Here is a 26,383-nt window from a genome sequence, read left to right on the forward strand (position 1 = left end):
AGGGCATTTCAGGAGAAGATGATGAATCGTCTCCGGAGCCTGATCGCAAAGAGGGCAGCGCTATGGGTGTGGCAGGTTGCGCCTCGCGATGCGGTCGGCCGTCCAGCACCTATCAAGGTTGGCAAGCCAGTGGAAGAAGCGCACCCGAGGCGGTGCCCAACACTTCTAGGTAAGTTTCCAAGCCTGGCATCCCGCAGAGCCGTGGAAAGTGGCAAGGTATGCGGACTTGGCGGAGTACTCGCCGTTCGCGGTCCACTTCCAACGAATGTTGTCTGGTGCGTCAGTGAGGACGGTTTCGGCGATCGTCTGCCAGAGGCGCAGGTATTCTCCAATCTCCGGGATGCCAATCATGCCGTGGATGTCCGCGGCCCATTGGTTCTCGTGAAGGCCGTCCGCAACAGTTCTTGACTTGCGACGCCGTTCGGGGATGAGATCAAAAAGGAGAGACGCGATCTCTCGGATTGCACGCCCGTTGATCCATCGGTCCTCCCAGAACAGGGCGCGCTGGCCATTACCGATAGCCATGGTGGTAGAGGCAAAGAAGAGCGCGCGCTCCTCGGGCGCGAAGTGCAGGTCTAGGCCGCTCCAGGCCCTGCCAACATCGACTCGGCTGAGCCACTGCCACCGCATGCGAAGGGCGAGGCCAGTGCACTCGAGGTCGTGGACGTCGAGGCCCCCAAACTGGATAGGCCGGCAGACGCGCCGCCAGTTGACATGACAATTGCCGCCGTGGGCCTCGGCGCGGCCAGCCCAGAGAAATCCTCGCTCGATCTTCTCCAGGAGTTTGATGGTCTTCTTTGGCGGCGCAAGCACGAGGAGCTGATGAATGGGAATCGCGCTCAAGACAGCCTTGGCGAAGGCAAGGCGGCCGGCTTTGTTCATTAGCCAGGCCTTCCAGGAGGGCAGCTTCCCAGCGACCTTATCGACGACGGGTTGCAGTTGGGCAGCCGTGGGGCGACGCAGCGTGAGCGGGATGCCCAAGTAAGTAAGCGGGAAGTCGACGATGGGGCAGCCCAGGTGCGCGACAATATGAGCAGCGTCCTCGGTGTCGCAGCGGATGAGGGCCGCATCGCTCTTCTGGAAGTTCACGTGCAGGCCCGAGGCGCGCCCAAAGAGCTGCAGAATCTCCTTCACCGCCGCGATATCGTCCGGCGACGGGTGGCACAGAAGAATTACGTCGTCGGCGTAGAGGGATATGGCGGGGATGGCGCGGCGCGGATGCAGCTGCTGCATGACTCGGAGCTCGACCGCGCGATGGAAGAGCCTGCCCAGCGTATCCACAACAAGGACGAAGAGCTGCGGGGAGACGGGGTCACCTTGGCGTAGTCCATGGCGGTGCCAAATCGCTGGTCCAGGGTTGCCGTTGAGGAGAACCTTGGTGCTGGCCGACGACAGGAGAAGGGCGATCCAACCAAGGAAGCGGTTGCCGAAGCCATGGCATCGCAGCACCTCGAATAGGAAGGGCCACGAGACGGAGTCGAAAGCCCGTGCTAAGTCAAGCTTCAGCAGCACTCGAGGGGCACCCAGTTGATGCAATAGCCGTGCGGATTGACGCACTAGGATGAAGTTGTCGTGAAGACTTCGCCCGGGGATGAACGCGTTTTGGACGTTGCTGACGAGGTTGTTGAGCCTGGGGGCTAGGCGGATCGAAAGCAGCTTGGCTAGGACCTTGGCGACGATGTGAATTAGGCTTATGGGCCTATAATCCCCCAGGCCAGTGGCCTCGGCGCGCTTGGGGAGGAGCCTGATCAGCGCCTGGTTAAGGCAGCTAAACCCTCGTCCACGCAACGCGTAAATCTGGTCGAAGACGCATCGGAGGTCATGCTTGATGATCTGCCAGCAGGATCGGAGGAACTCCGCAGTGAAGCCGTCGGGGCCGGGTGCCTTGCGGGACGACATGCTTTTGATGGCTTGCCAAATCTCATCCTCGTTGAATGGCGCGTCCAGATCTTCCAGGTTTGAGGGCTCGATGAATTGTGATAGGTTAATGGTGCAGTCACGCTGCATGTCTGTCCCATCCGGCTGTCAAAGTGCTCGAAAGTGGTCGGGGCCATGCCGGCAGGACCGGTGATAGCGGCGCCGTCGACAGAGATGCCATGGATCCGGTTCTTCTGCTTGCGGTATGCACACTGGCGGTGGTAGAATGTCGTGTTCGCGTCGCCATCTGTGAGGGAGGCAATGCGAGCGTGCTGCCGGGCGATTGTCCGCTCGAGGGAGGCAAGGCCAAGGTAAGAGAGCTTGAGTTGACGCCGCAGCCAGTCCTCCTGTGGTGATAGGGCCTGTTGCTCTTGCGCGGCGTCGAAACGGAGCAGCAGCTCACGCAAGATCGCGAGCTGGTCTCGCACGTTGCCAACGGAGCGCGCGCTCCAGCTAGTGAGCTTGCGCGCTGTGGCCTGCATGCGCCGCATGAACCGCTGGAACGGGTCGGCGTCGTCTACCGAATGCCACGCGGCCACTATGATCTCCGGGAAACCGGCGAGACGAGTCCAGTACTCCTCGAAGTGGAATCGTCGACGCGTTGCTGGGAGTGGCGAGCAGTCGAGCAAGAGGGGGAGTGATCCGAGACGACCGAGGCCAGGCAACGCAAGTGGCATTCGCTGTGCCGCTCCTCCCAGTCCGTGGAGCACAGCACCCGATCAAGATGGACCAGGGTGGGCGGGTTCTGCTCGTTGGACCATGTAAAGCGCCGGCCGCTGAGATAAATCTCCTTGAGCGCGAGGTCGTTAAGAACGCAACGGAACCGCCCCATCATTCTCCGATTATGATTACCGTTGTTCTTGTCTTCGTCACGATAGATCATATTAAAGTCCCCGCAGATGAGCCATGGCCCCGGGGCATGCGTCGCGGACGTCGCGAATCTCCTGCAGGAAGGCTATCTTGGCGTTGTTGTCCTGGGGGCCATAGACGATAGATAGCCACCATGGCAAGCTCGTGCTACCAGTTGTGCGAACCCGGGCGGAGATGGTATTGGTGGTGAACATCGGGTCCGTGATCGTCACGTCCCGGCTCTTCCACGCGAGTAGTATCCCGCCACGGGTGCCGTTCGCTAGGAGATAAACGTATTCATCAAACTCAGAGCCCAACGTCTCAAGGACAGTCGACGAGTAGACGAATTCCATTTTAGTCTCTTGAAAGCAAGCGATCGAAGCGCCGGAAGTTACAACAAGCGAGCGAGCTGCCGTACGTCTGGCACGGGCGTTGAGGCCCCGAACGTTCCAGTTGATGATTTTGAGGCCGTGATCCATTAGGCAGAGGTCGACAGATGGGCACGCGACGGCACAGCTAGGCCTCTATCGGGCTGCCCGATATCACCCTGGTGACAGGCGCCGTGGACGGGTCGGCGGGCAGCGCGCGGCCAACGAGCGCGGCAATGGCCGTCAACACCGCATGCGAGAGGGGCGCAACAAAGACCCCATCATAAGCCTTCATGGCCTCGGCGGAGATCACCTGATCAGCGCCGATGATGCCGAGGGTGCGCAGTATCTAAACCTGCGCACGGCGCTCAGCGGTGGGTGGCACGCCGGGTTTAGTCTTCACAGCGGCGGCAGATCGTCCTCTGCGCGGCGAGAAGTTGAGGGGCTGTCGGCGACGTTTGCATCCGGGGTTGGGAAGGGCAGAGCAAGTTTGCTTAGTTGCCGCGGCGAGGAAGTCTCCAAGGGTCCAGGAGCTGACAGAGGCCGGCTGCCTGGCACGTCACAGGGTGATTGGCGGCGTGGCAAACCGCCCTGTGCTGCGCACGCGAGTCGCATGGGACGCAGGGGTGCATTGTGGCGTGGACGGGCTTGGAGAAGAGGCTGATCCGCTGTCGGGGCAAAGCGATGCTTCGCCCTCGTCAGCTCCTGTGGCTGATTTGTCACCTACTGCTTTGCATGCCGGCCCCACCACTATTACACAGGATGCAGTGCCCACGTCCACCCCTGCGGCCCTGCCGGATCTGCATGGCCACCGCTCCTCGCCATCGTGGGACGCGAGTGGTGGGACACCATGCACACCATGCATCTCGCCTCCCACCGCGCCTTTCGGAAACGCTGACTTGGGCTGCCCCTCCCCCGCGGCCCAGGAGCCGAGGAGCATTCTGCGAAGGAGCCTTTGCTTTGAGAATTTCAAAAAACAAAATTGTATGGTTTAAAAATCTATGAAAAAGTACGCACACGCATATGAATGTGTACTACCCATGCAAAGTTTCATGGTGAAATAGTTTTATGCAAGCTTGCCCGCAATAAAGATAAAAAGTTTTATGCAAGCTACACAAAATTACATATTTGTAGCACATGCATTATCTCTACTATAAAAAGCACAAGAGGGCAGATCCAACTCGCAATATTAGTCGTCTGATTACTAATCTAATGACCTAAAATCTCTGTTAACGAAATTGATCATTAGCGAAACAATAATCCCCCTTGCTAGCGAAACGATAACCCACTCGCCCCATGCTCGCCAACCGCACGCCCTGCCGCCTGGCACCCGATGACTCCACGCCGCAACCACTCGGCCCCGCCGCCCCTTCTTACCGCTACAACTGCTCGATCCCCGTCGCCCCTTCTCGCCGCCAACCGACGTGAGGCCGCACACGCCCCCGACGTGAGGACAGGGGTTGGCGCACTCCGATTTTCTACTCGTCAGGGGATTACGACGCCGCGCGAGTCTCCCCGACGGCAAGCGCGAGGCCGCCTCGTCCTGCAGGTCCGCGGTGGCGAGGTATGGTATATCTCTGCCCCACCCGCGCTCGCCCCAACCAACGGAAGTGCCGCATGATCGAGTGCCCCGCCGCGGAGCCCGAGGAACCTGGCGCCGACTGGCACCTCGCGCCTCCCCGCCCGCCAACCCAGCCCGACGCCGCCCCTCCTCCCCCGCGCCCAGGCCGCAGCAGCAGCCTTCCCCCACCTCGCTAGCGCAGCAGGATGCACTCCGCGCCGCCGATGAGTTCTTCTCCGGGCGCGTATCCTCGGGCGAGTACGGCGACAGCGACGACGAGGATGAGGGCTCCGAGCCGGAGGACGACGGGGACACGGTGGCCGGGTTCTTCCTTGGGCTGTTCGAGCGGGACGCCGCGGTGCGGGGGTACTATGAGTGGAGCCATGAGGAAGGGGAGTTCCGGTGCATGGGTGCGTTGGGAAGGAAGAGGAAGGGCAGCAGCCGGGCCAAGAGGTTCCAGAACTGCATCAGCCTCGTGCACCACGCGCGCGACGCCACACGCTGCGGGAGGCCGCTAGCGCACCGCGCGCTCGACGCCACACGCTGCGGGAGGCCGCTAGCGCACCGCGCGCTCGCCGCCGTTGTTTGTCGCGTGCTGGGCTGGGACGCCAAGCGGGGACGGGGCAGAGCTCGACGAGGCGCTCCTTGAGAACATCCCAGGCCATGACCCACCCTCCGCGCGGACACCCAAAGCACGATGTAGCACCAGCGGCCAACGGCAAATGCCGGAATAGCAAATGGTGGCCGACAGCGGCAAAGCACAGATCTTGTCGGCGACAGAGGTTGCAGCGTGTAGAAGGGAAATCTTCCCCTCCAACGTCCGAGCTCTCGACGAGGAAGATGTATTCGCAGGCACCCGAATAGAATAAAGAGGTTAGTGGTAAAGCTTCCTTATGTTATCAGAGACGCAAATATGTCAGCTATAAGTTTCTGGAATCAGAGTATTTAGTAGACCGCATTTACTTGAACCACCCATGATATTAGACATACATAGATTTCCGTGAAAGAATGCTAGCAGTAACGAAATCAGGCTGCTATAGTGTTGCGGGTTCAGATGAGTAACTAAACTTGATTCACATAATTAACATTCAGATAAAATACTTTGTTATGTCATCGGAGATGCAAAGTTCTTAGTAAAGCATAATTGACAGCAGTGAGTAAATCAGGCAACTATAGCAATATGGTTGAAGAGTGGTTCGTACAGTGTATTTACTTGAAGTTCGTTGATGTGCGAGATGCAAAGATTCTAGAACAGAAGAAATGATTGCAGTAAGTTCACATAATTAGTACATAAATAATGTGAGGAGTAAGTTCAGGTAATATGGTTGCAGTAAGTTCACATAATTAGTACATAATTAGTAGATGTGAGTCCCTGCTCTGATTATGCGGGCAGAAGACAATGGATGGTATATTGCACAACATAGAGAGAATCATAAGCACTCACTTTTGCCTAATTTTGATATATTTAGGGGATACCACTACTGAGGGCGAACCTTGCGGTGGAGAGGCATACCAGCAAGATATACACGAGGGCTATGTTTGAGCATTTTGGACACATTTTGTATGAATGTGGGGCTTATCAGGTTGAAGAGATTGAAAAACATAAAACATACATCGTGATCTATAGTGAAGCACAAAAAAGAGAGAAGTGCTCGAAAATTTCATACAAGGTTACAAACTAACTTACAATGCTAGATGGAGGCAATGAATTCGACTGCGAGTGTGGGCAATCTGCACACATGTGCCTGCTGTGCAGCCATGTACTAATGGTATGTTAAGAGTGTTTGCGTTTGCTTTTGGTTGTATTTCTTGCTTGTAGATAATTTCAAGATGGTTTAAATGATGATTTGCATGTAATTTCAAGGTAGTTTTAAACCAACATGATGACCCCTTTGCAATTAGTAATCCTTAAAAAGATAGTTTGAGTGTGTATTGATGGTTGAAAAGTCATGGACATACATTTGTTCTCTTATTCTAGATTATGTATTGCGCTGTGTTGACAACATTGGAGGGATGCTATGCTACACTGAAGGAAGCTTGAGTGATGGCTATAACATATGTACCATTGTGATTATATCATTGTATATAAGCCAAAATGAGTTTATGACAAGGGATAAACTATATATGCTTAATGTATGTATGAAACTGGGAGTGAAGTGATATTTGTTTGTACCGTTGCGTAACTTGACATGAAAAAGTAAGCTTTGCCATAATGTAGAACAAACTGAAAACTATATGTGATGAGACCATCGATCCATGTTAAGTGTATAATTTATTTTTCTCTTAATTATTTGGATGCAGATGATTGAAGACGTAAAAACAGATGCAACCAATTCAAGGTCATGCAGAACATTACCGCAAGCTAACATTTACTATATAGATATGGTTAATTTCTAGAAAACTGTTGACAGAAAAATCTAGATGATCGGCCAGCACAAACTTTACCAATATGTTTATTTGTATGAGTTATGATCTATAATTCTCATTTCATGTTACAAAAAATATTTGATGGAATTACTAATTTTGCTATCTTGGCCTTTGTGTTGGTGGTGAGTTGTTAGCTTTGTCAATGGGGTTTTATCACGGACATTCATTTTGATTGCTTTCATCAAATTACTCTTAAGATTTTGTACAAAATACGAGAGGTGGTTGTTGTGGCCATAGTACCATTCAAATTCCTCGCAACCTAAAGTTTATTCCTCAACTTGTTTTCCGCATCTACACGATTGCTGCTGGACATTATTAATTTTCTTTATATAGGGTGTTGATAGGATGTGGGATACATGGTCTTAGTTTTAGGGAGACATGGGCTTCGTGATTTTAGTTTTGAACTAACGACTCGTTCGATAATCCATCAGCTCTTTAAAATTTAAGAATCTACAGAGCACCTGTACAGCAGCTCCATGAATTTTATCTACAGCTCCGTACATCTATTATACTGTAAACACAAAAAGAATCTACAGAGCATCTATTATACTGTACAAGCCGTATTTCGTCAAGAAATTTCACACACATCTATTATACTGTAAACACAAAAAAAGATTCCATTGCCGGGATTTGAACCCGGGTCGTCTGGGTGAAAGCCAGATATCCTAACCGGGCTGGACGACAATGGATTGGTAAAAGTAAATATTTCTTACGGTATTTATCATAAAAAAAGTTTAGGTCCCACGGTCTTGCCGGCCGCCACACCATTTGCTCCCCTCCCAACTTCCGTGGTTGTGTTCCTCGAAAAAAAAAAAAAACACTTCCGTGGTTGTGCTGCTGAATCAGCCCCAAGGGGAACCGCCTCCAAACACCTCGTCGACGGCCCGCCGGCTGGCACAGGCCTCCACCGCCGCCCGCGACTGGAGCGCTGCCGGCATCCGGTCCGTCGATGGCGTGCTGCTGCTTCCGCGCCGCCGCGGTACCCCGCCTCCTCTTCCGCGCCGCCGCGCGGCGCCTCCAGCTGCCGCTCGCCGTCTCCCGAAAGGTACGTGTTCTGCGCCCCCTTCTCTGGTACCCGACGCCCTCCTCCTCTCACGGTTCCACAGATTGGGGCCGGAGAGGGCCCGTAGAGCGAAAATAAATAGGGGGATGCCACATTAACTAGCGCTAGTAAAATCGGCGACCATTTCATTGCTACCTGCACCGCATTGCCTCTGGATAAAGTTTCTTCTTGTTCAGCGGAGCACCTTCGTGTAGTTGCATTGCAAATTGGACGACCCAACCCTTTTAAGATTCGAAATGATAGGGATTCATGTGGTTTATAATAACCTTAATGTTTCCAAATGCGAGTATCCATTAATTACTGCTCCTATTTTTGCCTTTGATACATTAGGGTTTCTCGGGGCAGTCAGTCTTGCCAGTCACTGATTCAGTCGAGAGTTTTCAAGGACCGTCAGTGGATCATGCCCCACGGATTCCGTTGTACGACGACAGCTTGCCCTCAGGTGTGTCGACCATATTAACGGGTCCTGGCGTGAATGTCGCTCCTGCTGATCCTTCAAAGAGTAGAATCATGCTTGTTGATGGAACCTCAGTGATGTACAGATCCTACTACAAGATATTAGGTCAGTGTTTTCCTCGTGCACTGGTTATTGGTACATCTTGTCATTTTGCTTGCCTTTTCCTAGTTGTTATGGTATGTTCATTTCTAGAAACAAAATGTCTTGACAGTCACCTCTTCATGAATCTCAAGACATTTCGTTTCATATGATATGGTAAGTTGTATTGGAACATGTATTTAAGTCAGTTCTTGTTCTGGCAAAGGAAATGTTTAAACTCAACTTAGAGTCTTAGACATGGAACTGTTGGACTTAATTCTACTTTAATATGATATTTGAAGTACAGCAGAATTCTGTCGTTATCCTAGACACAAAATATAGGGGCAAAAGAAATATTACATGCGTCCACAGTCCACACATGCAACCTGGAGTCCATGACAATATGACATGACACAATGTTTTCTATTTCATTCACCCATCCTATGGACATTGTTTTCAGAGACTGATGGTTTAGCTGTTCAGCTGCTGTATTGTTTACCCTGTAATGTGCACATCCATTACCTTCTAATTCGTCTATCTGTTGAACTGTGTGCTATGCTTGGACAGAAACTCTTAACTGGTTTTCGTAATACAGATTTAGAGGGCAATTGTAATAGTAGAAAACTACAGAGTAGTCTGATCAATCTGTGAAATTGGTTCTTAAATATGTACGTTTGTAGTACATTAAAGCTGTTTGAGAAATTTACGCTTTCCTATTGCTTGTTTTCAGTGTTGTAATCTACAACTCATTTATTATTTTTCCATGGATGTAGCACAGCTGCAGCATGGTCAGTTGGAACATGCTGATGGCAATGGGGATTGGGTTTTAACTATATTCAAAGCTCTGTCACTGGTGAGGACTTATTTGTAGCTTTGAAATGACACCCTCAATGTTAATAAACTCAAATTTATATAATGGGTGTTGCAGTTATGGGTTGCTTCATGTAGAGTTTGTGTGAAACACAATCTGCTAGGGCAATTCTGTTTCTTCATTTGTATTTTGAATACGGTCCATTCTTGTATTTTTCTTTCTTCATAAACAATTTCCTCACCATTCACTGGGCACTACTAATCCAACAAGTAGGAATCAGGGAGAAGTGAAAAAAAAAGTGGAAGGTGAGGAAAGCTGAGAAACTTTTTGGAGTTTAAGATATGTTTTTGGTCAAATGCACATTGTATTGGATGGTCAGTGCAATATTATTCCACCATGCTTGTCTTCATATGACGTTTAGTTAATGAACTATAGTGACAGATAATAGGATGTTTCTCTTATCAAGTTTTTTCCAGTAGGCATCTTTGACCATTAAGGCGGATCTTATAGGGCTGAGTTTTGGGAAAATACAATATTCTGTACATATCTGCCTATTTCAGAGTTGTGATGTTTATTAACCACAAAAGTTTATCCTTAGTTGGTATTAGTCCCTTCTGGGTCCATAGAGAATGTGTCAATATGTTGTTTACTGTGGCTTTGAAGAAAATATTCAATACTCTTGCTGTTCAATCATTAATGATTGATTAACCTTTTGCCTCCATGCTTTTCAAGTACCAAACTTCATATTGACATTGTAGAACTGTTTCCTTTGTAATAGTTGCTTAACTAATAAAGTTTATGATCCTTTGTTGTGATTTGTAATCTGTCGAGTTTTCTCTGCAGCTTCTTGACATGCTGGAGTTCCTTCCATCTCATGTTGCGGTATGTCATTTGTTCTTGCATGGATTCTACTGGCAGTGCTTATTTATTTTTATATTTTCACTGAAAAATCTACATTTTGGTGATCTGTATGCATGACCTTTGTTCATTGGTAACTGCTTATCAATTTAAGTGCATATGTTTAGTCTAGTATACTTAGTCCAATCCTCAATGGGATAAAATATTTAGGGGCCAACTGTAGATAACCTGCACATTTGTTATATACTTATTATTTCCACATTTTGCCTTCAATAATCATTTGACACTTTCCAAACTAAGCTGTAAATACTGAGCTGTGAGTACATCATTACAGAAACAATGTGTTTTTATGTGTTTTCTTTACTTCTTTTATTTGTTTTCCTCTTAGCCTTCTCACCACTTATGTAGCTTTAAACTCATTTGCAGATGGTGTTTGACCATGATGGTGAGCTCTGTGCCTGTCTCATTCAGAAAATTGCCCTAACTCATTCTTTCTAATCTTTACTCTTGGAAAAATTCCTTCAATCAAATCCTTGCTATTATTCTTGAATGCACATCCACTTCATATAATGTCAATTTGCATAGTTTGCAACATAATTTTTTTACTCCAAATTCTGTTTTCTTTAAGCATTTGTCTTATATTACTATTTGTATTTGAACATGTTTCTATTTGTATTTGGACATGTAACGTCCTCTCCAAGTTCATCTTTCCTGCCATGTAGCGTTCTCCCCTAGTTGATCGTTCCTGCTCATGATTTAGTACTCTTCTCTGGTTTATTCTTTTAGTTGTCAAACCAAACAAAGTGGTATTTTCCTCACTTTCTTTTGACATCTGCGATCCATCTTGTTCTGTTGAAAGATACTACGATTTATGAATGAGTTATATCTGCGCCAGGGGGGTGGGGTGGGGGGGGGGGGGTGCAATGGTGCAAACTCAAACAAATGTTACCGACTTACAGTTGCCATATTAGTCTATGTAACTCAACTTAACATGTTTGGTGCAATTTCAAATAAATATCTATGTTATGCGGCTTTCCAGGGTTAGTCTCTCTGTTTGGATTTCTTCATCTCCCTTTGTTTACTACTTTGTGAAATGAACCCCAATACCCTTGCTATGCGAATTCAGAGTAACACATCTCATTATAATTTTTAGTTATAAATAAGTGGGCAAACTTTTCTTTTCAGGAGTCCCATACGGTCATTATACTGCCATGCCATCCAAAGAATGTCACATGGCAAAAGGTAAGAGTAAGATAAACTCAACTAACTTAATGGGTATCATGGGAGATGGTAATCTGAGGCTTCCTCATCTTGGTGCATCTCACTTTCTAGTCAGATCCTTTTTTTTTTTGCAAAAGATGGCTTGGATCAAAAGAAGCGTAAAACAGTAGGAGTGATAAAATATGATTTGTAGAATACAATGTTTAAGGCTTCATCTCACAAATGCCAGTTTTTTCATTCTATAAGGGAGTGTTCTTGTTCTATTTCAAATCCTCCTTTTCTTGCCCCGTTGGATTGAAAGAATCTCGTGGGAAGCACCATTTTGTTCGAAGGAACGAGCCCTCCAAAATTACTATGAGAGTGTCAAAAAACGTTTTATATTAAGTTACAGAGCGATTAGCTAACAAGCGGTGACCCTCTTGGAAAATTTCCTTTGTGTGTATGACCAGTGTCTTCAGAATTCCAGTTTTTCTTGTGGTGCCACCAAGCAATTTCTATTATTGATTGCTGTGTTCCCAATCTTTCTAGGATCCAACATGTCATGAAATTCTGTTCCTGTATTTTTCCTATTCATGCATTTTACAAATCCTGCACATTTGTCGGGAGAGTCCAGTACATATGACAGAACCTCATTTCATTTTTTGAAACATACAGAACCTCATTTCTATACTTCATGTGGTGTGTACATTTGGAAACTCTGGCTCATTTGTATTTGCTGCGGTCCTTCTGAAATCTGGATATGTGTTGTTTATTCTAGTCTTCTGAGCTGAAACAATTCAACTCTAGTCCATTTTTTCCCCATTTTGCTCTCTTCTTTACTGATATATAGGTCTGCATTTATTAAAATAACACTAACTGAATTTAGTTTTGTGAAGTTTTTTTTCTTCTCAACAGTTATCTCCAATATTCTCTACTTATTTAGATCTTTAGAAACATGATACTATCTTTTTTGCTTTCTCCTAGGAATGACTTTTCGACATATGTTGTATCCTGCTTATAAGAGCAATCGCACCTCAACACCAGACACCATTGTTCAGGGCATGCAATACTTGAAGGCATCTATCAAAGCAATGTCAATTAAAGTAATCGAGGTAAAAAAGTAGCAGTTGTATATTTGGTTTGAAGATGATATTTGTTATCTTTTGATATCTTGGATCATCAAAATTATCAATGTAGGTTCCAGGTGTCGAAGCTGATGATGCTATTGGTACACTAGCTGTCAACAGTGTGTCTGCAGGTTACAAGGTAAAAAAAATACTTCGTCATAAATCATTCCTCAAATACTTTGTTTTGTCATATTTCTCTTCATGAATCTTAGCACTGGTTTCTTTTTTGGAACGTTGATTAGATTTCCGGTAACAATGGAATAATAAACAATTGTTCCTACCACTTTTACTTTTTTTTCTTTTCGAGAAAACGCAAAAGAATTTGCGTTTCATTGCATTGAACAGGAAGAAGACATCGGGGGTACAACCTCCAGAAAGGAGGGACACACACGCGCACACACACACACACACACACACACACACACACACACACACACACGACCGTCCTCACCAAGCGACTACAACTAGGTAAGGAGGTGCCCTCAGCTACAGACACACAACGACATTAGGCCTCGCCCTGCCGCCATTGCAAGACACCTCTAGGGACAATTGCAGCTCCAGGACTGCCCAGGCCAACGTACCTCACACCCATGTGCCTAGGATCGGCGGGTGAAAGGCAGGGCCTGATAGAAACTGGTGTAGCAATCATTGGGGGAGGGCCGGCGCTGGCAAACAACCTGCTCCCTGTTCAGCTGTCTACGCCAACGGTGCATCACCAGCCACCAAAGCAGCGCCCTCAAGAGGGTAACGGCGTTGAGACGCCGCCGCTGCCCGGTCCAGGAGGCCGGACCTAGGATTTCTCCCGGTGCTCGAGGAGGAGGTCCGGTCAGGGGTCATGCCAACGCCTCCAAGGAGGCGACGGCACCCTCGGGCGTCGCCGTTGACAGCGCAGGCCGTCGCTGCGCGGGGATTTCGCCCCGACCCATGAGCAAGGACCTCAGATGCAGATGCAGACCGGACATGACGAAGAACGTTGGAGAAGACGGAAGCACATGGAGAGGGAAGCCTAGGAACGTCGGTAGTCGCAGGTTTGGGCACCGGCCAGCGCAGCGCCAGCAGGCCGGCCACCACCGGGAGCGCGTCCAGCAGGCGACAACGATCACCTGCACCGCGCCGCCACCGCGCCGGCCCGCAGCCTCCGCCGCCGGGATTCGCCGTGGCACAGCATCGCAGCAACCGTCAGGGTCACCGCGCGCGTGCACAACCCAGCGGCAACCACCGGGGGCGGCTGGGAGGGGTGGGAGGAGGGAGAAGGGTGGGTGGGGGCAGAGTGGTTGACTCGGGCCAAGGCGGGCCCGCGCGGCCCAGATCTGGGCGCCCCCAGCTCTGCCGCTCGCTGCAGCGGCCGGCAGCCGCCGTAGCAGCGCCTCCGCGCACACGCACCGTGCCATCTCGACCTCTCCTGCACACGGACAGCTTTCCGGCGCGCCACCACACGCTCCCACCGCTCCAGCGCGCGAGCACGCGAACAAGGGCCCCGCCGCTGCCGTCCACCGACGAGGGCATCGCCCACCAGCATCCTCCGGCGGCGGCGAGGGGAGGGAGGGGAAGGAGGGGGCTTGGGTGGCGGCTAGGGTTTCGCCGCCCGAGTCGCCCCTGGGAGCGACGCGGGGCCGACTACCACTTTTACTTGGAAAGTGAAGCAACTAGGCAATGGCTGGAGTTAAGGGCTATCCCAGCATTTCTTGTTTTCTACCAACAGTGCAAGAAGTGAAATTAGCTGATATAAATTTGATATTGCTAAAGTCTGATGTATTTGATATTTTCTTGTGTACTCTGGTTGTTATGATGTTATCTATCGCTAACTTCTTTCTTTTTCAATATGCCTGGCCTCTTTTGAAGGTGCGTGTTGTCTCTCCTGATAAAGATTTCTTCCAAATTTTATCACCTTCTCTACGTTTGCTGAGGATTTCTCCACGTGGTTCTGGGTCAGTGTGATTGTTTTTTACCTTCTGAAAGTGTCGCTTGAAATGTCTAAACAGTTCATTTTCATGATTTTGACATACTGGAGGTTTCATTTTTTCTGAACAAACAGGATGGTTTCATTTGGAGTCGAAGATTTCGTGAAGAGATATGGAGCATTAAAGCCATCACAGTTTGTTGATGTTGTTGCACTTTCAGGCGACAAAGCTGATAATATACCAGGTATTGTTTCTGTTGCTGTTGTATCTTATACCATTTTAGTTAGGGACCAACAAAGCTTGTTCCTGGTGGGTTGGCATGACAAGCCGGCCCAACTGTATATGAAAGCATGATAGATCTCTTTCTACCTTAGAAATGCATCAAAAACTGGAGTACGGAGAGAAAAAACAGGCAGAAACTTCCTAATTTAGGCAGTTGGTTAAGTGTGTTGCATGGGTTAGACGGTTTCTGGACTATTTGGCCTATGGGATGGGTGGCTGCTTTTGGTAGCCAAGTTAGCCTGAGACATGTCGTTATGATGTTGTCACCCTTCTCCTTGCAAGAAAGCAAGAAGCACCCCCTACATTGGAGTCCATGGCTGCGACGATGCTCCACAAGTCGCCTGAGCAAACTGCCTCCAGTCCGCTCTGCCTCTACCTTGCAGCTGCACCATTTGTCTCCAAATCCTGTCCGCTTCTCATGGTCCCCAAACTGCCCCACCGCTTCGTGCCCCCAAGTCTACAACAAGTGCAGTGGGCTCTCTGCTCTTCTTTTCTATCTAGGGCTTTCAAGCTTTGCAACACAATGCCATACATCTCAATATCAACTCTACACTGATAAGATGTACTGCAATTTGATTGCACTTCTACAGCACAACACATCTATGAACCCACTGTATGTGTAATGAACCCTAGTAAGTCTAATTACCTTTACTCCCCCCCCTCACGCACACACAAGACCATGAATGACCTATCTTTCATTACGGGGACCTGCTGACTGTGACATTGTATGACTGATCATTTTGATTTTCAGGAGTTGAAGGAATTGGAGATGTTAATGCAGCAAAACTGATAACTAAGTTTGGTATGTTCATTTTTTATCAAACCTTTTTTTGTTCCTGAGTGCTTATTAGATATGTACTCACTATTGATCACTTGAGGACGGTGGCCTAGAGGATGTTGCTTTATTTATTTTTTAGTTTATTGACTAATCGAGCTAGGTACACAATCTGAAACGAGGTTTTGTATACACAGAGTTAAAGATGACTAATGTTCCATCACTAATTCACCAGTGTTGTTGTTACAATATATTTGATGTTTTGAGTCTTTGAAAGTATGGAACAGCATTATCAGAAACCTTGATTGAAATTGTCCTTCCGTTGGAATTTGAATAGGTTCGTTGGAGAACTTATTGAGATCAGTGGATGAAGTCGAGGACCAGCGAATCAAACAGGTAAGAGCAGACCATTCTAAATCTTGCAGACTGCAACAATGCAAAAATGACATCTGAAATTTTAAACATGTTATCATCTTCTTGATTATCGATTGCATTTTCTCCGGAAAGTATGTCAAGTTGTCAACTTATGGTGTCCCAGATGCCTGAGTAATTTATTTCAGTAGAGTTCTTCCCTAATGTTCTCGTAAGGAAAATGTTGAGAAGCTGTGCTGACTGTGGTCCTTTACAGGCTTTGATCTCTCAATCGGAACAGGCATTACTCTGCAAAAGCCTGGTATTTTTTTTCTTTCTAACCGTCTTCTTTCATGAGTACTGAATTCCACCATCTTTTGTATATTAGCCTGCTAATAGATGAGACCATCCCTCGACTGAACTCTTTTGATCGAGGTTATTCTTGCTGTAGGCCATACTACGTTGTGACCTTCCATCCTACATGGTTCCTTTTAAGACCCCCGACCTCGTCTTCCAGAAGCCAAAGGCAAGTCAAGCCGTAGCATCGTATATCTTCAGTACCACTAGGTTCTGTTCATTTTGTGCTTCCTGCTTATGCTGCTATCCTGCCTTTCAGGATGATGGCGCCAAATTCATAAATCTGCTGCGAGCTTTGGAAGCGTATGCAGAAGGATCGTCGGCAGACCAAATCATCAGAAGAGCTTTGTATCTTTGGAACAAACTTGAATCATGACGATGCCAGAGTTTTTCAGTAGTGACCCTCAAGAATGTTCGGATAATTAGGCGAGAAGATAGGAGACCAGTACAATGCGATCGGCTAGCTTCTGCCTATGGAGCACTCACCATACCCGAAGAGAGAATTCATCTCGTTGCTGGTTGTGCTGAAGCGCGCAAGAAAGATTCGACGTTGCCTGCTTAGACAAACTGTGCATACCATGAAACTAATCATAGGTAGTTTGAGCTTTGTAGATAAAACACATCGGTAACGTATTTTTTTGTACTTCTAACTAAGGCCCTGTTTGGATTAGCGCTTCCATTTCAGATACCCCCATATAAGACTTACAGACCTCCCACGGTCATTTTTGTATCCAGTCGAAAACAGCTCTTGGCCGGTAAATTACACTTGTATTCAATTCCATCGATCCCAAGCGCGGCCTAAGGGTAGAGAGATGCAAGGCGGCTGATTGGTTCGTCGTTCGATCATGTGCTAAGTTTCGCCTCCTAAGATGAAAATTACACCTGATTAGTTCGTCGTTCGATCATGTGCCAAGTTTGACCATTTTTCTTTGTCCTCAGCCGGTGAATTCTTATGCACACAAAGAGTAATGTCTGCGTTCCAAAAGTCATAGGAGTTTTCATTCAGAAAATGACTATCTATACAGTCATCTACCTACTTGGGGCCACCATTGCCAGGCCCAGCAAAACACCAAACAAGACAAGCAGCAGCACGCCGGCGTCAGCTCTTGGCGATGCTGCTGTTCCCGGTACGTAGCACGAGCTGCTCTGCTGCTGCGGCTGCGTGTTCCCCGGCACGCTGCCCGTCGTCACACAGAACCCCGCCGGCGTTATCCCCCTCCCGCCCTGCGGCGCACCCTGCAAAACAATCGAAGAGCGTCAGCGCCGTCCATTCCATCGAACGCACAAAGGCAGTACTAGGTTCGGCGAGCACCTGCGCCGGAGCCGCGGTGACGCCGATCTGGCCTGACGTGCTGGGAGCGGCGCTGCCTTTGGCCAGCCCGATGTCGTAGTTGGCGGTGAGGTCGGCCTGGTACAGCCCGAACGACCGCTCCGACACGGGCCCGGGCTTGAGGTCCTCGTCGTAGAGCGCGAAGATGTAGGTGTCCACCGACTTGCCGGGCGTCCTCGGCGTGCCCACCTGCGACCTGAGGTGCGCCACGAGGTTGCCGTTGTACGCCCTGGCGCCGGCCTCGCCGGCGTCCCCCTTGTACGGCCACCCGGTCTCGGCGACCACGATGTCCACGCCGGCGCACCCCTTGCCGTCCAGCGCCGCCCGGACGGCGTCGAGCTGCGCGTCGAACATGTTCATGTAGGTGAGCCCCGACGCGGCGTCCACGCGGCCCGGGTTGGGCTGGAACAGGCAGAAGGCCAGCGTCTCGTCCCGCGTGTCCGACGCGTACGCGAAGTACGGGTACGGGTTGACCATGAACGGCCCGCCGTTCTGCCGCAGGAAGTCCAGCACCGGGTCCAGGCCGCCGGCGAGGTCCGGGTGGAACGCCCCCGAGGACGGCGGGTCCGACGACGCCAGCACCGCCATCGAGTGCACCGTCGACACCTTGGTGGTCGAGCCGGCGGGGAGCGCGGCGAGGAGGTTCTGCATGGCGGGGAGGAGCTGCGGGCCCAGCGTCGGGTCCCCGGAGTTGAGCAGCTCGTTGCCGACGGAGATGGCCGAGACGGACACCGTGGTGGGGATGTTCGCGGCGGCCCACGACGCCGCGGCTGCCGGGGAGGCGGCGAGGCTCGGGACGTCGGAGTTGGGCACGCCCAGGAGGATGGAGATGTTGGACCCAGCGAGCGCCGCGACGAGGTCCGGCTGCGGCTCGTAGAGCCGGAGCTTGCCGATGGACGTCGACGTGAGCAGGCTCGCCGTCGACGCCGCTGGCGGGAGGTTGTCGGCGATCGTCCCGTAGTTTACCCCGATGAACGACTGCGACGCTGCAAACGTTGAACACGTACGTCCACGCGGCGAGTTAGAACGCATAACGAAGTTACTTCCGTGGATGTTTTCATAACAAGCGCATGTTTGATGTCAAGCAGATACTACAAAAATGGTGTCGCAACTAGTTTTTTTGTACGTGTATGCAGTGGTGATAAGCATCAAATTCTTGGGACGCGAACGAGCCAGGGCATGTCTGTAATTCTATATGTATCGGACTTTTGTATTGTTGGGCAACATGCAAATATACGTACGTACGCAGCTACTGACTGTACAGTCTTGGCCTCTTCGAAACTGCACATGCACATGCACAGTTGTTAGGTGCTGGACCTTCCTCTGTAGAAGCATTGCCTTTTTTTCTTTTTCGCATTGATAGTTTGGTTGATACTCGTACCACTAGCTAGATTCCATGACCAGCCGGTTGGGCGCGGAGACTCCTCAAGCGTGAGGACAGCGGTCAAAGTCACCTCGTGCCAACCTTGCCAACATAACGTGCATGTGAGGTTGCTTAGGAGCTACTTCCACTCATGTTCTACTTACTTTGAGCACATCAGCTTCCGCTAATACAGTGTTTAGTACGGTTAACGTCTCGACGGTCGGTCAGACTCGACAGCAAATCCGAAAATGATTCCTTTCTCTATCTGGGCGTTGGGAAATACAGTAGTATGATCAGGACGGCACAATCCCATCTTATTTCCGCTTTTTTGTCATCACAATCAGAAGAGCAAGCATACGCTCAATATATCCGCGTACAACTGAAGTCAGAAGTATATATATTTTTTTCCGAATGGAACAGGTTAAGTCAGAAGTAACAAAACTCATAAGAGAAGCAGGGAAACTATATATGGAATCTGCGACCTACCACATGGCATATGTGGTAAGCTATATATTAAAAAAAAAACATATCAGAACGGTACTGGGAGCTTACTTGCCAATTGGAAGAGGAAGGCGCCGTGCAGGAGCCCCAAGATCATAGCAGCATCCAGCCGCCACCTTCTGCCCGCCATGCTGTGCTGCGACCGCCTGATGAACGCCCCCGATTCGGTGGCTGGCCGCTTGGACGACTATGGAAATGCGAGGCAGACGAGGAAGAGGAAGGATGGATGGAGGAGGCGAGGCGAGGCGTTACTTGGGCTGTCGTCGTTTCCGGAAAGAAGGCGGGAAGAAGGATGGAATGGACGACACACAGCAGAAGCCGGTCGCCGTCGCCTCGCTCGTTTCTGCTGCCTTTGTGTTGTGCGTAGCGGCGGGCGCACCTGCTGTACCAGGACAGATATATAGGCAGCGGTGACGATCAGGGAGGGGGCGCGGCTTCGCTCGCAATGCTCTCTCTCTGGTGGGTGGTGGGTGGTGGCTCGGGCCAGCACGGTGAGAGCAAAACGGAGGCGATGGGCATGGTGGCGCCGCGAGGCGCTTTCGTCTCGCGGAATTTAGGGGCGCATCCCGGCTGGAACCGTCTGATTTGCCGCGTTTGTCATGTGGTAGGCTGACTCTGGCCACGGGATTTTGCGCAGGAATTGTTAACCTTGGTTCCTAGCAATTGTGTGTGTCTCCGGATTTGCGCAACGGCGCTGTGGCGCGCGACCGGCCACACGGGTGGTTATCGGGATAATTAATTGTGAGACGATTGTTATCTCAATCATCCTCCCGTTCGACAAGGTCAAGATGAAATGAAAGGAAGCGATTTTTTCCATACGCATGATGGCAATTGAAAAGCGCCCGCCACCTATATGTTCCTTGGGAGAGGGTTGGTCGATTGGATTGCATGGCGTGTGTGTAGGTATTATATTATGAACATCCTAGTAATATTTGGCCGTCCCAAATCTTGGTCGATGAGCGTCTCAGCACTGATGTTAAATTCCTCGTGATGCGTGTTGTGCGTGATAACATTGTCTTCATCTAGGGGATGGATTACGGTTTGTCAACGAGTGGTTGTGGTCAGGAATGATGCGAGGCGGCCAGCCACTGAGGCAAGAGGGAATAGAGGCATGAGCGATGAGGTGTTTGGTTTAATGAAGATGTCTTGAGGAAAACTAAACTTTTTGCAATATAATGGTATGCTAGGCCCATACAATACAGTATGGTGAGGTTATCATCAAGGTTGTGCCTTCAATATTACGGATTCAAAAGCTATGTGAGAGCTCACTTAGATCATCTACATCCGCAACTTGCAAATCCGGCCCCTCAAACGCTTGCGAATGCGCCTCCGGGCGCGTTGGCGGACATTGACCGGCCACGCCTTAAATAATATATTCTATAACCGGATGCCTCAAATCTAATATCTTAAATCCATACAAACCATGCAACTACTACGTCGATGCATTATACACATCGTTCGATTAATCCATCACTACTAACATGCCATCGTACTATCAAAATTTGGCATGTTTGGCTACGGTGGACATTAGCCACGACTGTCCTTGCCTTTCCCGGAGCCCTTGCTGTCCTTCTCGCCGAAGTACCGGTCGAAGATGCAATACAGATTGAGCCGGATCTGCTCGTCACCGAAGCTGTCCTCACCGTCGCTCACCTCCTCCACCTCCTCCGATGGCAGTCCGGCCATTTCACGGACCGCTCGATTCTGCTCGTGGGCGAGGACGTGTGTGCTTCTCCGTTGCCCTTTACTCAAAATGTGCGCGCGGATGGCTTCCTCCTCTAGAGCCGCCTGCACCTCGCATCAGCCACCTTCGCTTCTGCCATTTCCTCCGTGAGATATGCCTCAGCGACCCTTATCCTCTCCTTTCCACAGCGAACAACCCGTTTCCGGTGGGACTCGAAGTTCGCCAGACTGGTGATGGGGAAGGAGAGATTTTCTGCCCGCCGGGACCTCGATGATCCTGCTCACAGGAACTGAGCACCCGTTGACCGTACGCTATGGAGTCGCGGTAGGCAGATCATGTCACCGCGGGAGCGGGCGAAGTGCAATGCGAACCACCATTGCCTCCTCCAATCGGTAGGTGACGACCCCCAGTCGATGATCCAGACTGGTCGGAGTCAGATCCGCTTCCCTCCATGTCGGAGAAGGCCGGAGATTGCCGGAGGTGAGCTAGGATGGCATATGGGAGTGCAGTGAAGTGGCTAGGGTTTGCTTCGGTGAACGGATGAGGATGAATATATGTGGGGTCAATGCGGGCAGTGCGGGCTAGGCGGGCGTGCTCGGGCTCCCCTATATCCGCCCCATATTTGAGTTGTATATGAGGGGTGCCAGTTGATAACCCACAAGTATAGGGGATCGCAACAGTTTTCGAGGGTAGAGTATTCAACTCAAATTTGTTGATTGGACACAAGGGAAGCCAAAGAATATTCTCGAGTATTAGCAGTTGAGTTGTCAATTCAACCACACCTGAAAGACTTAGTATCTGCAACAAAGTTTCAGTAGCACAATAGTGTGATAGCAACAGTAGCAACAGTGACAGCAGTAGCGGTAACAGTAGCAGCAGTGACAGCAGTAGCGGCAAAGTAACGTAGCAAGGACGAGTAGGAAAAGCTCGTAGGCATTGGATCGGTGATGGATAATTATGCCAGATGACATCCATCATGTGACAGTTATAACATGGGATGATTTGTAACTAGCTCCAGTTCATCGATGTAATGTAGGCAAGCATTCCGTATATAGTCATACGTGCTTAAGAAAAAGAACTTGCATGGCATCTATTGTCCATCCCTCCCGTGGCAGCGGGGTCCTAATGGAAACTAAGGGATATTAAGGTTCTCCTTTTAATAGAGAACCGGAACAAAGCATTATCACTTAGTGAATACATGAACTCCTCATACTATGGCCATCTCCGGGAGTGGTTCCGGCTATTGTCACTCCGGGGTTGCCGGGTCATAACACATAGTAGGTGACTACAACTTGCAAGATATGATCAAGAACACACATATATTGATGAGAACATAATAGGTTCAGATCTGAAATCATGGCACTCGGGCCCTAGTGACGAGCATTAAGCATAACAAAGTAGTAGGAACATCAATCTCAGAACATAGTGGCTACTAGGGATCAAACCCCATCAAAACTAACTCGATTACATGATAGATCTCATCCAACCCATCACCGTCCAGCAAGCCTATGATGAGATTACTCACGAACGATGAAGAGCATCATGGAATTGGCTATGAAGGATGGTTGGTGATGACGAAGGCGTCGATTCCCCCTCTCCGGAGCCCAGAACGGACTCCAGATCTGCCCTCTAGAGGAAGAACAGGTGGTGGCAGCGGCTCCGTATCGTAAAACGCGACGAACTCTTCTCCCTGATTTTTTTCCGGGCGAAAGAGACTAAATAGAGCTGGAGTTGGAGGCGGCGGAGCCCCGAGGGCCCCACAAGCCTGCTAGGTGCGACCGGGGGGGGGGGGGGGGCTCCTGGGCTTGTGGGTTCCTCGCTCCGTCCCTCCAGGTAATTCTTGCGCCAGTATTTTTTTATATATTCCACAAAAATCCTCGTAAATGTCCAGGTCATTCCGATAACTTTTATTTCTGCGCAAAAACAACACCATGGCAATTCTGCTGAAAACAACGTTAGTCCGTGTTAGTTCCATTCAAATCATGCAAATTAGAGTCGAAAACAATGGCAAAAGAGTTCGGAAAAGTAGATACGATGGAGACGTATCAACTCCCCCAAGCTTAAAGCCTTGCTTGTCCTCAAGCAATTCAGTTGACAAACTGAAAGAGACAAAAGAAAAAAATTTACGAAGTTTGTTTGATCTTGTTGTTGTAATTATGTCTAACTCATATTCAGATTTTCAGCAAGATCATAAGCTAACCACATAAGCAATGACATTTACGTCTCATGGCAAAGTCATATCAATGGCAAAATCAACTAGCGAGCAATAACAATAAGTTTCAAACGTCAACACTTCAATCAAAACAATCATGAAGCAATTAGAACAGATGGTATCTCGCTATCTCTTTCTGAGACCGCAAAACATAAATGCAGAGCACCTTCAAAGACCAAGGACTGACTCAACATTGTAATTCATGGCAAAGAAGATCCAATCACAGTCATACTCAATAACAATTAAAAGCAAAGCATAAAAATGACGGAGGTGCTCTCTAATTGGTGCCTTTATAAGGAGAGGATGACTCAACAGAAACATAAATAGATAGGCCCTTCGGAGAGGGAAGCATTGATTTGCAGAGGTGCCAGAGCTCAAGATTTTAAAACAGAGATAAATAATTTTGGGTGGCATGCTTTCATTGTCAACGCGATGACCAAGAGTTTTGACCATCTTCCATGCTATACATATTATAGGCGGTTCCCAAACAGAAAAGTAAAGTTTTGACTCCCCCACCACCGATCAATCACACTCCACGACTAGCCGAATACTCGGGTGCCGTCCATACCAACAACAATCCAGGGGGAGTTTTGTTTGCAATTATCTTTTTGATTTGAGCATGGAACTGGCCATTCCAATTACCAACCCCTTTCTCGTGAATGATAGTGAATAAACATGTATCGAGGATAACACGCCTAGCATGGAAGATACTGATCGCCCCTTGTCACCACATGAGCGGTTCGGGCATGCAAAATAGATTATTTCTTGAAGATTTAGAGAGTGGCACATGCAAATTTACTTGGAACGGCAGGTAGATACCGCATATAGGTAGGTATGGTGGACTCATATGGAACAACTTTGGGTTTATGGAAGTGGACGCACAAGCAGTATTCCCGCTTAGTACAAGTGAAGGCTAGCAAAAGACTGGGAAGCGACCAACTAGAGAGCGACAACAGTCATCGATATGCATTGAAATTAACCAACATTGAGTGTAAGCATGAGTAGGATATAAATCACCATAAACATGAATATCATAGATGCTATGTTGATTTTGTTTCAACTACATGCGTAAACATGCGCCAAGTCAAGCCACTTGAATCATTCAAAGGAGGATACCATCCTATCATACTACATCATAATCATCTTCAAATTCATGTTGCCATCCATGACAAACCATTATAAGCTCCTAGCTAATTAAGCATGGCATCAGAAACTATGATCTCTAAGTTGTCATTGCAAACATGTTTCTCTCATAACAAAGCCGAATTAGGAACGATGAGCTAGTCATATTATAAAAACAAAATAGGTCGAGTTCATACCAGCTTTTCCAGGCTCAGTCACTTCATCATATATCGTCATTATTGCCTTTCACTTGCACGACCGAATGATGAGAATCATAATGAGAGCGTTCGTGCATTGGACTAAGCTGGAATCTGCAAGCAAACACAGAGGAGAAGACAAAGTAATATGGCTCTTTGACAGATAAACAGATATGCATACGAGAGCCACTAAACATTTTAACCATGGTCTTCTACCTTGACCCAAAGAAAAAGAAAACTATTTACACGGGAAAGCTCCCAACAAGCAAAAGAAGAACGAGAAATGTTTTTTTTTCTCAAACTAGACAAACACATGAAAAGAAAATGAGAAAAAGAAATAAACTAGCATGGATGATACAATGGCAAGGTGTGAACACCGACTAACAAAATAAAAGTTTGAACATGAATATAAAGTTGGTGAGAAACACGTACTCCCCCAAGCTTAGGCTTTTGGCCTAAGTTGGTCTACTCCCATGGAGGGAAATAACCGTCTCCGGGGTACTCCGGAGTGTACTGAGGGTGCCATTGCTGGGTGAGCTCTTTGGGCTCCCACTAATAAACTGGCGTCTGGTACTCGACTGGTAGCTCGGGCACTGGCGCCTGTGGTGGCGCTATGCCCCAATATGCGTAGATGTCCGAGGGCATAATAGTGTACCTGCCTAGATAAAGGTTGAACAAAGAAGGAGCAGGCAAAGTAATAGTCTCACGAGTACCCTGGCTAAACACCAAGTTATAAATCATCCTCTTATTTATGTCTTTATCAAGAAAGTCATGGCGAACCATGCTATCATAATCTAGATATCTCTCAGGAAGAAACATCTCTTCTTCCTCGTGCAGTCTAATAGGTATCTCAAAATGTCTAGCAAGACGGGTAGCATAGATACCTCCATAAACAACGCCTTTAGTACGGTTCATGTTGAACCGTTGAGCCACTATAGCGCCCAAGCTATAAGTTTTATCATTATAAAGAGCTTCGCGCAAAACCGCAAGATCTAGGGAGCTAAGAGCTCCAGCTTTCCCACGGCCAATCAAACATTTTCCCATGTATAATGAGAAATACCGAAGCACGGGAAAAATGTATGCTAGCAACTCTAGCGCAAGATACTCCTCTCTCCTCTCCTACGGCAATAGTGTCTATGAAAGCCTCCAAGTCCCGTGGACGAGGTTCATGAATATCCCCAACATAAGGTAATTTACAAACATTGCAAAAATCCTGAAGTGGCATGCGCTGGGGGATATCATATAACTTGAACTCGAACATAGGAGGATTCTTCCTTGGATAGAAGTTAAAGCTTTGCACGGAAATATTAGTGAGGAGGAGCTATTGTGGACACTTATCTTCAACAAATGCGGTAAGGCCTGCGTTCTCCACCAAGTAATAAAAATCCTCATAAAGACCGGCGACACGTAAGAACACATCGCTTGGCCACTCGCACGCTCGAACTTCTGCAACTCGGGGGACCGGATACTTGGGTTTCTTCTTCTCATTTTCATCATCCTTGGGTCACGGCTTGAAGAGCCTCTTAGGAACCTCCTCATCTTTTCCTTTTTCTTTCTGTGAAAATATCTGAAATTTTTAGTGACTCAAAGGA

At 48.7% G+C, this 26,383-nt stretch overlaps 3 protein-coding genes, 1 non-coding gene and 1 pseudogene across 5 annotated transcripts; 2 read left to right on the top strand and 3 right to left on the bottom strand.

Annotated features, from left to right (window-relative positions):
• The first annotated feature begins 3,387 nt into the window (after positions 1–3,387).
• LOC123450684 lies at positions 3,388–7,224 on the top strand. Its single transcript, XM_045127818.1, has 5 exons — positions 3,388–3,700; positions 3,759–3,960; positions 4,624–5,568; positions 6,165–6,464; positions 6,997–7,224. The coding sequence occupies exons 1-3, from the start codon at positions 3,388–3,390 to the stop codon at positions 5,342–5,344; spliced, it is 1,236 nt and encodes a 411-aa protein (XP_044983753.1). The 3' UTR covers positions 5,345–5,568; positions 6,165–6,464; positions 6,997–7,224.
• A 513-nt stretch (positions 7,225–7,737) lies between these two features.
• On the bottom strand, positions 7,738–7,811 carry TRNAE-UUC. The gene has a single exon. It is a non-coding gene; the product is annotated as a tRNA-Glu (tRNA).
• A 245-nt stretch (positions 7,812–8,056) lies between these two features.
• On the top strand, positions 8,057–17,161 carry LOC123449230 (DNA polymerase I). 2 transcript variants are annotated; one of them, XM_045126371.1, is made up of 15 exons: positions 8,057–8,167; positions 8,516–8,747; positions 9,494–9,573; positions 10,375–10,413; positions 10,816–10,834; positions 11,575–11,631; positions 12,574–12,701; positions 12,787–12,855; positions 14,559–14,644; positions 14,752–14,861; positions 15,651–15,701; positions 16,012–16,070; positions 16,303–16,347; positions 16,477–16,551; positions 16,642–17,161. In XM_045126371.1, the coding sequence occupies exons 1-15, from the start codon at positions 8,072–8,074 to the stop codon at positions 16,756–16,758; spliced, it is 1,263 nt and encodes a 420-aa protein (XP_044982306.1). In that variant the 5' UTR covers positions 8,057–8,071; the 3' UTR covers positions 16,759–17,161. The 2 variants fall into 2 exon arrangements, with proteins under 2 accessions (XP_044982306.1, XP_044982307.1); XM_045126372.1 differs by lacking the exon at positions 11,575–11,631.
• On the bottom strand, positions 13,016–14,235 carry LOC123449231 (annotated as a pseudogene).
• Positions 17,162–17,355: 194 nt separating the features above from the next.
• On the bottom strand, positions 17,356–20,308 carry LOC123449229 (glucan endo-1,3-beta-glucosidase 7-like). Its single transcript, XM_045126369.1, has 3 exons — positions 19,628–20,308; positions 17,695–18,698; positions 17,356–17,618 (listed from the first exon to the last, which is right to left on the bottom strand). The coding sequence occupies exons 1-3, from the start codon at positions 19,704–19,706 to the stop codon at positions 17,412–17,414; spliced, it is 1,290 nt and encodes a 429-aa protein (XP_044982304.1). The 5' UTR covers positions 19,707–20,308; the 3' UTR covers positions 17,356–17,411.
• Between the last annotated feature and the right edge of the window lie 6,075 nt (positions 20,309–26,383).

This window comes from Hordeum vulgare, chromosome 4H (assembly GCF_904849725.1).
Source record: "Hordeum vulgare subsp. vulgare chromosome 4H, MorexV3_pseudomolecules_assembly, whole genome shotgun sequence".
In the NCBI taxonomy this organism is placed as follows: domain Eukaryota; kingdom Viridiplantae; phylum Streptophyta; class Magnoliopsida; order Poales; family Poaceae; genus Hordeum; species Hordeum vulgare.

Excerpts from the sequence above, each read along its gene's own strand:
- LOC123449230 (XM_045126371.1), top strand. The coding sequence starts at position 8,072 with ATGGCGTGCTGCTGCTTCCGCGCCGCCGCGGTACCCCGCCTCCTCTTC. Across the intron at positions 9,574-10,374 it reads TATTCAAAGCTCTGTCACTG|CTTCTTGACATGCTGGAGTT; the intron begins GTGAGGACTTAT and ends TTTTCTCTGCAG. Across the intron at positions 16,552-16,641 it reads TCGTCTTCCAGAAGCCAAAG|GATGATGGCGCCAAATTCAT; the intron begins GCAAGTCAAGCC and ends CCTGCCTTTCAG.
- LOC123449229 (XM_045126369.1), bottom strand. The coding sequence starts at position 19,706 with ATGGCGGGCAGAAGGTGGCGGCTGGATGCTGCTATGATCTTGGGGCTC. Across the intron at positions 18,699-19,627 it reads CTTCCTCTTCCAATTGGCAA|CGTCGCAGTCGTTCATCGGG; the intron begins GTAAGCTCCCAG and ends CAACGTTTGCAG. Across the intron at positions 17,619-17,694 it reads TCACCGCGGCTCCGGCGCAG|GGTGCGCCGCAGGGCGGGAG; the intron begins GTGCTCGCCGAA and ends ATTGTTTTGCAG.
- LOC123450684 (XM_045127818.1), top strand. The coding sequence starts at position 3,388 with ATGCGAGAGGGGCGCAACAAAGACCCCATCATAAGCCTTCATGGCCTC. Across the intron at positions 3,701-3,758 it reads GCTGCCTGGCACGTCACAGG|GGGTGCATTGTGGCGTGGAC; the intron begins GTGATTGGCGGC and ends CATGGGACGCAG. Across the intron at positions 3,961-4,623 it reads GGCCACCGCTCCTCGCCATC|GGGATTACGACGCCGCGCGA; the intron begins GTGGGACGCGAG and ends TCTACTCGTCAG.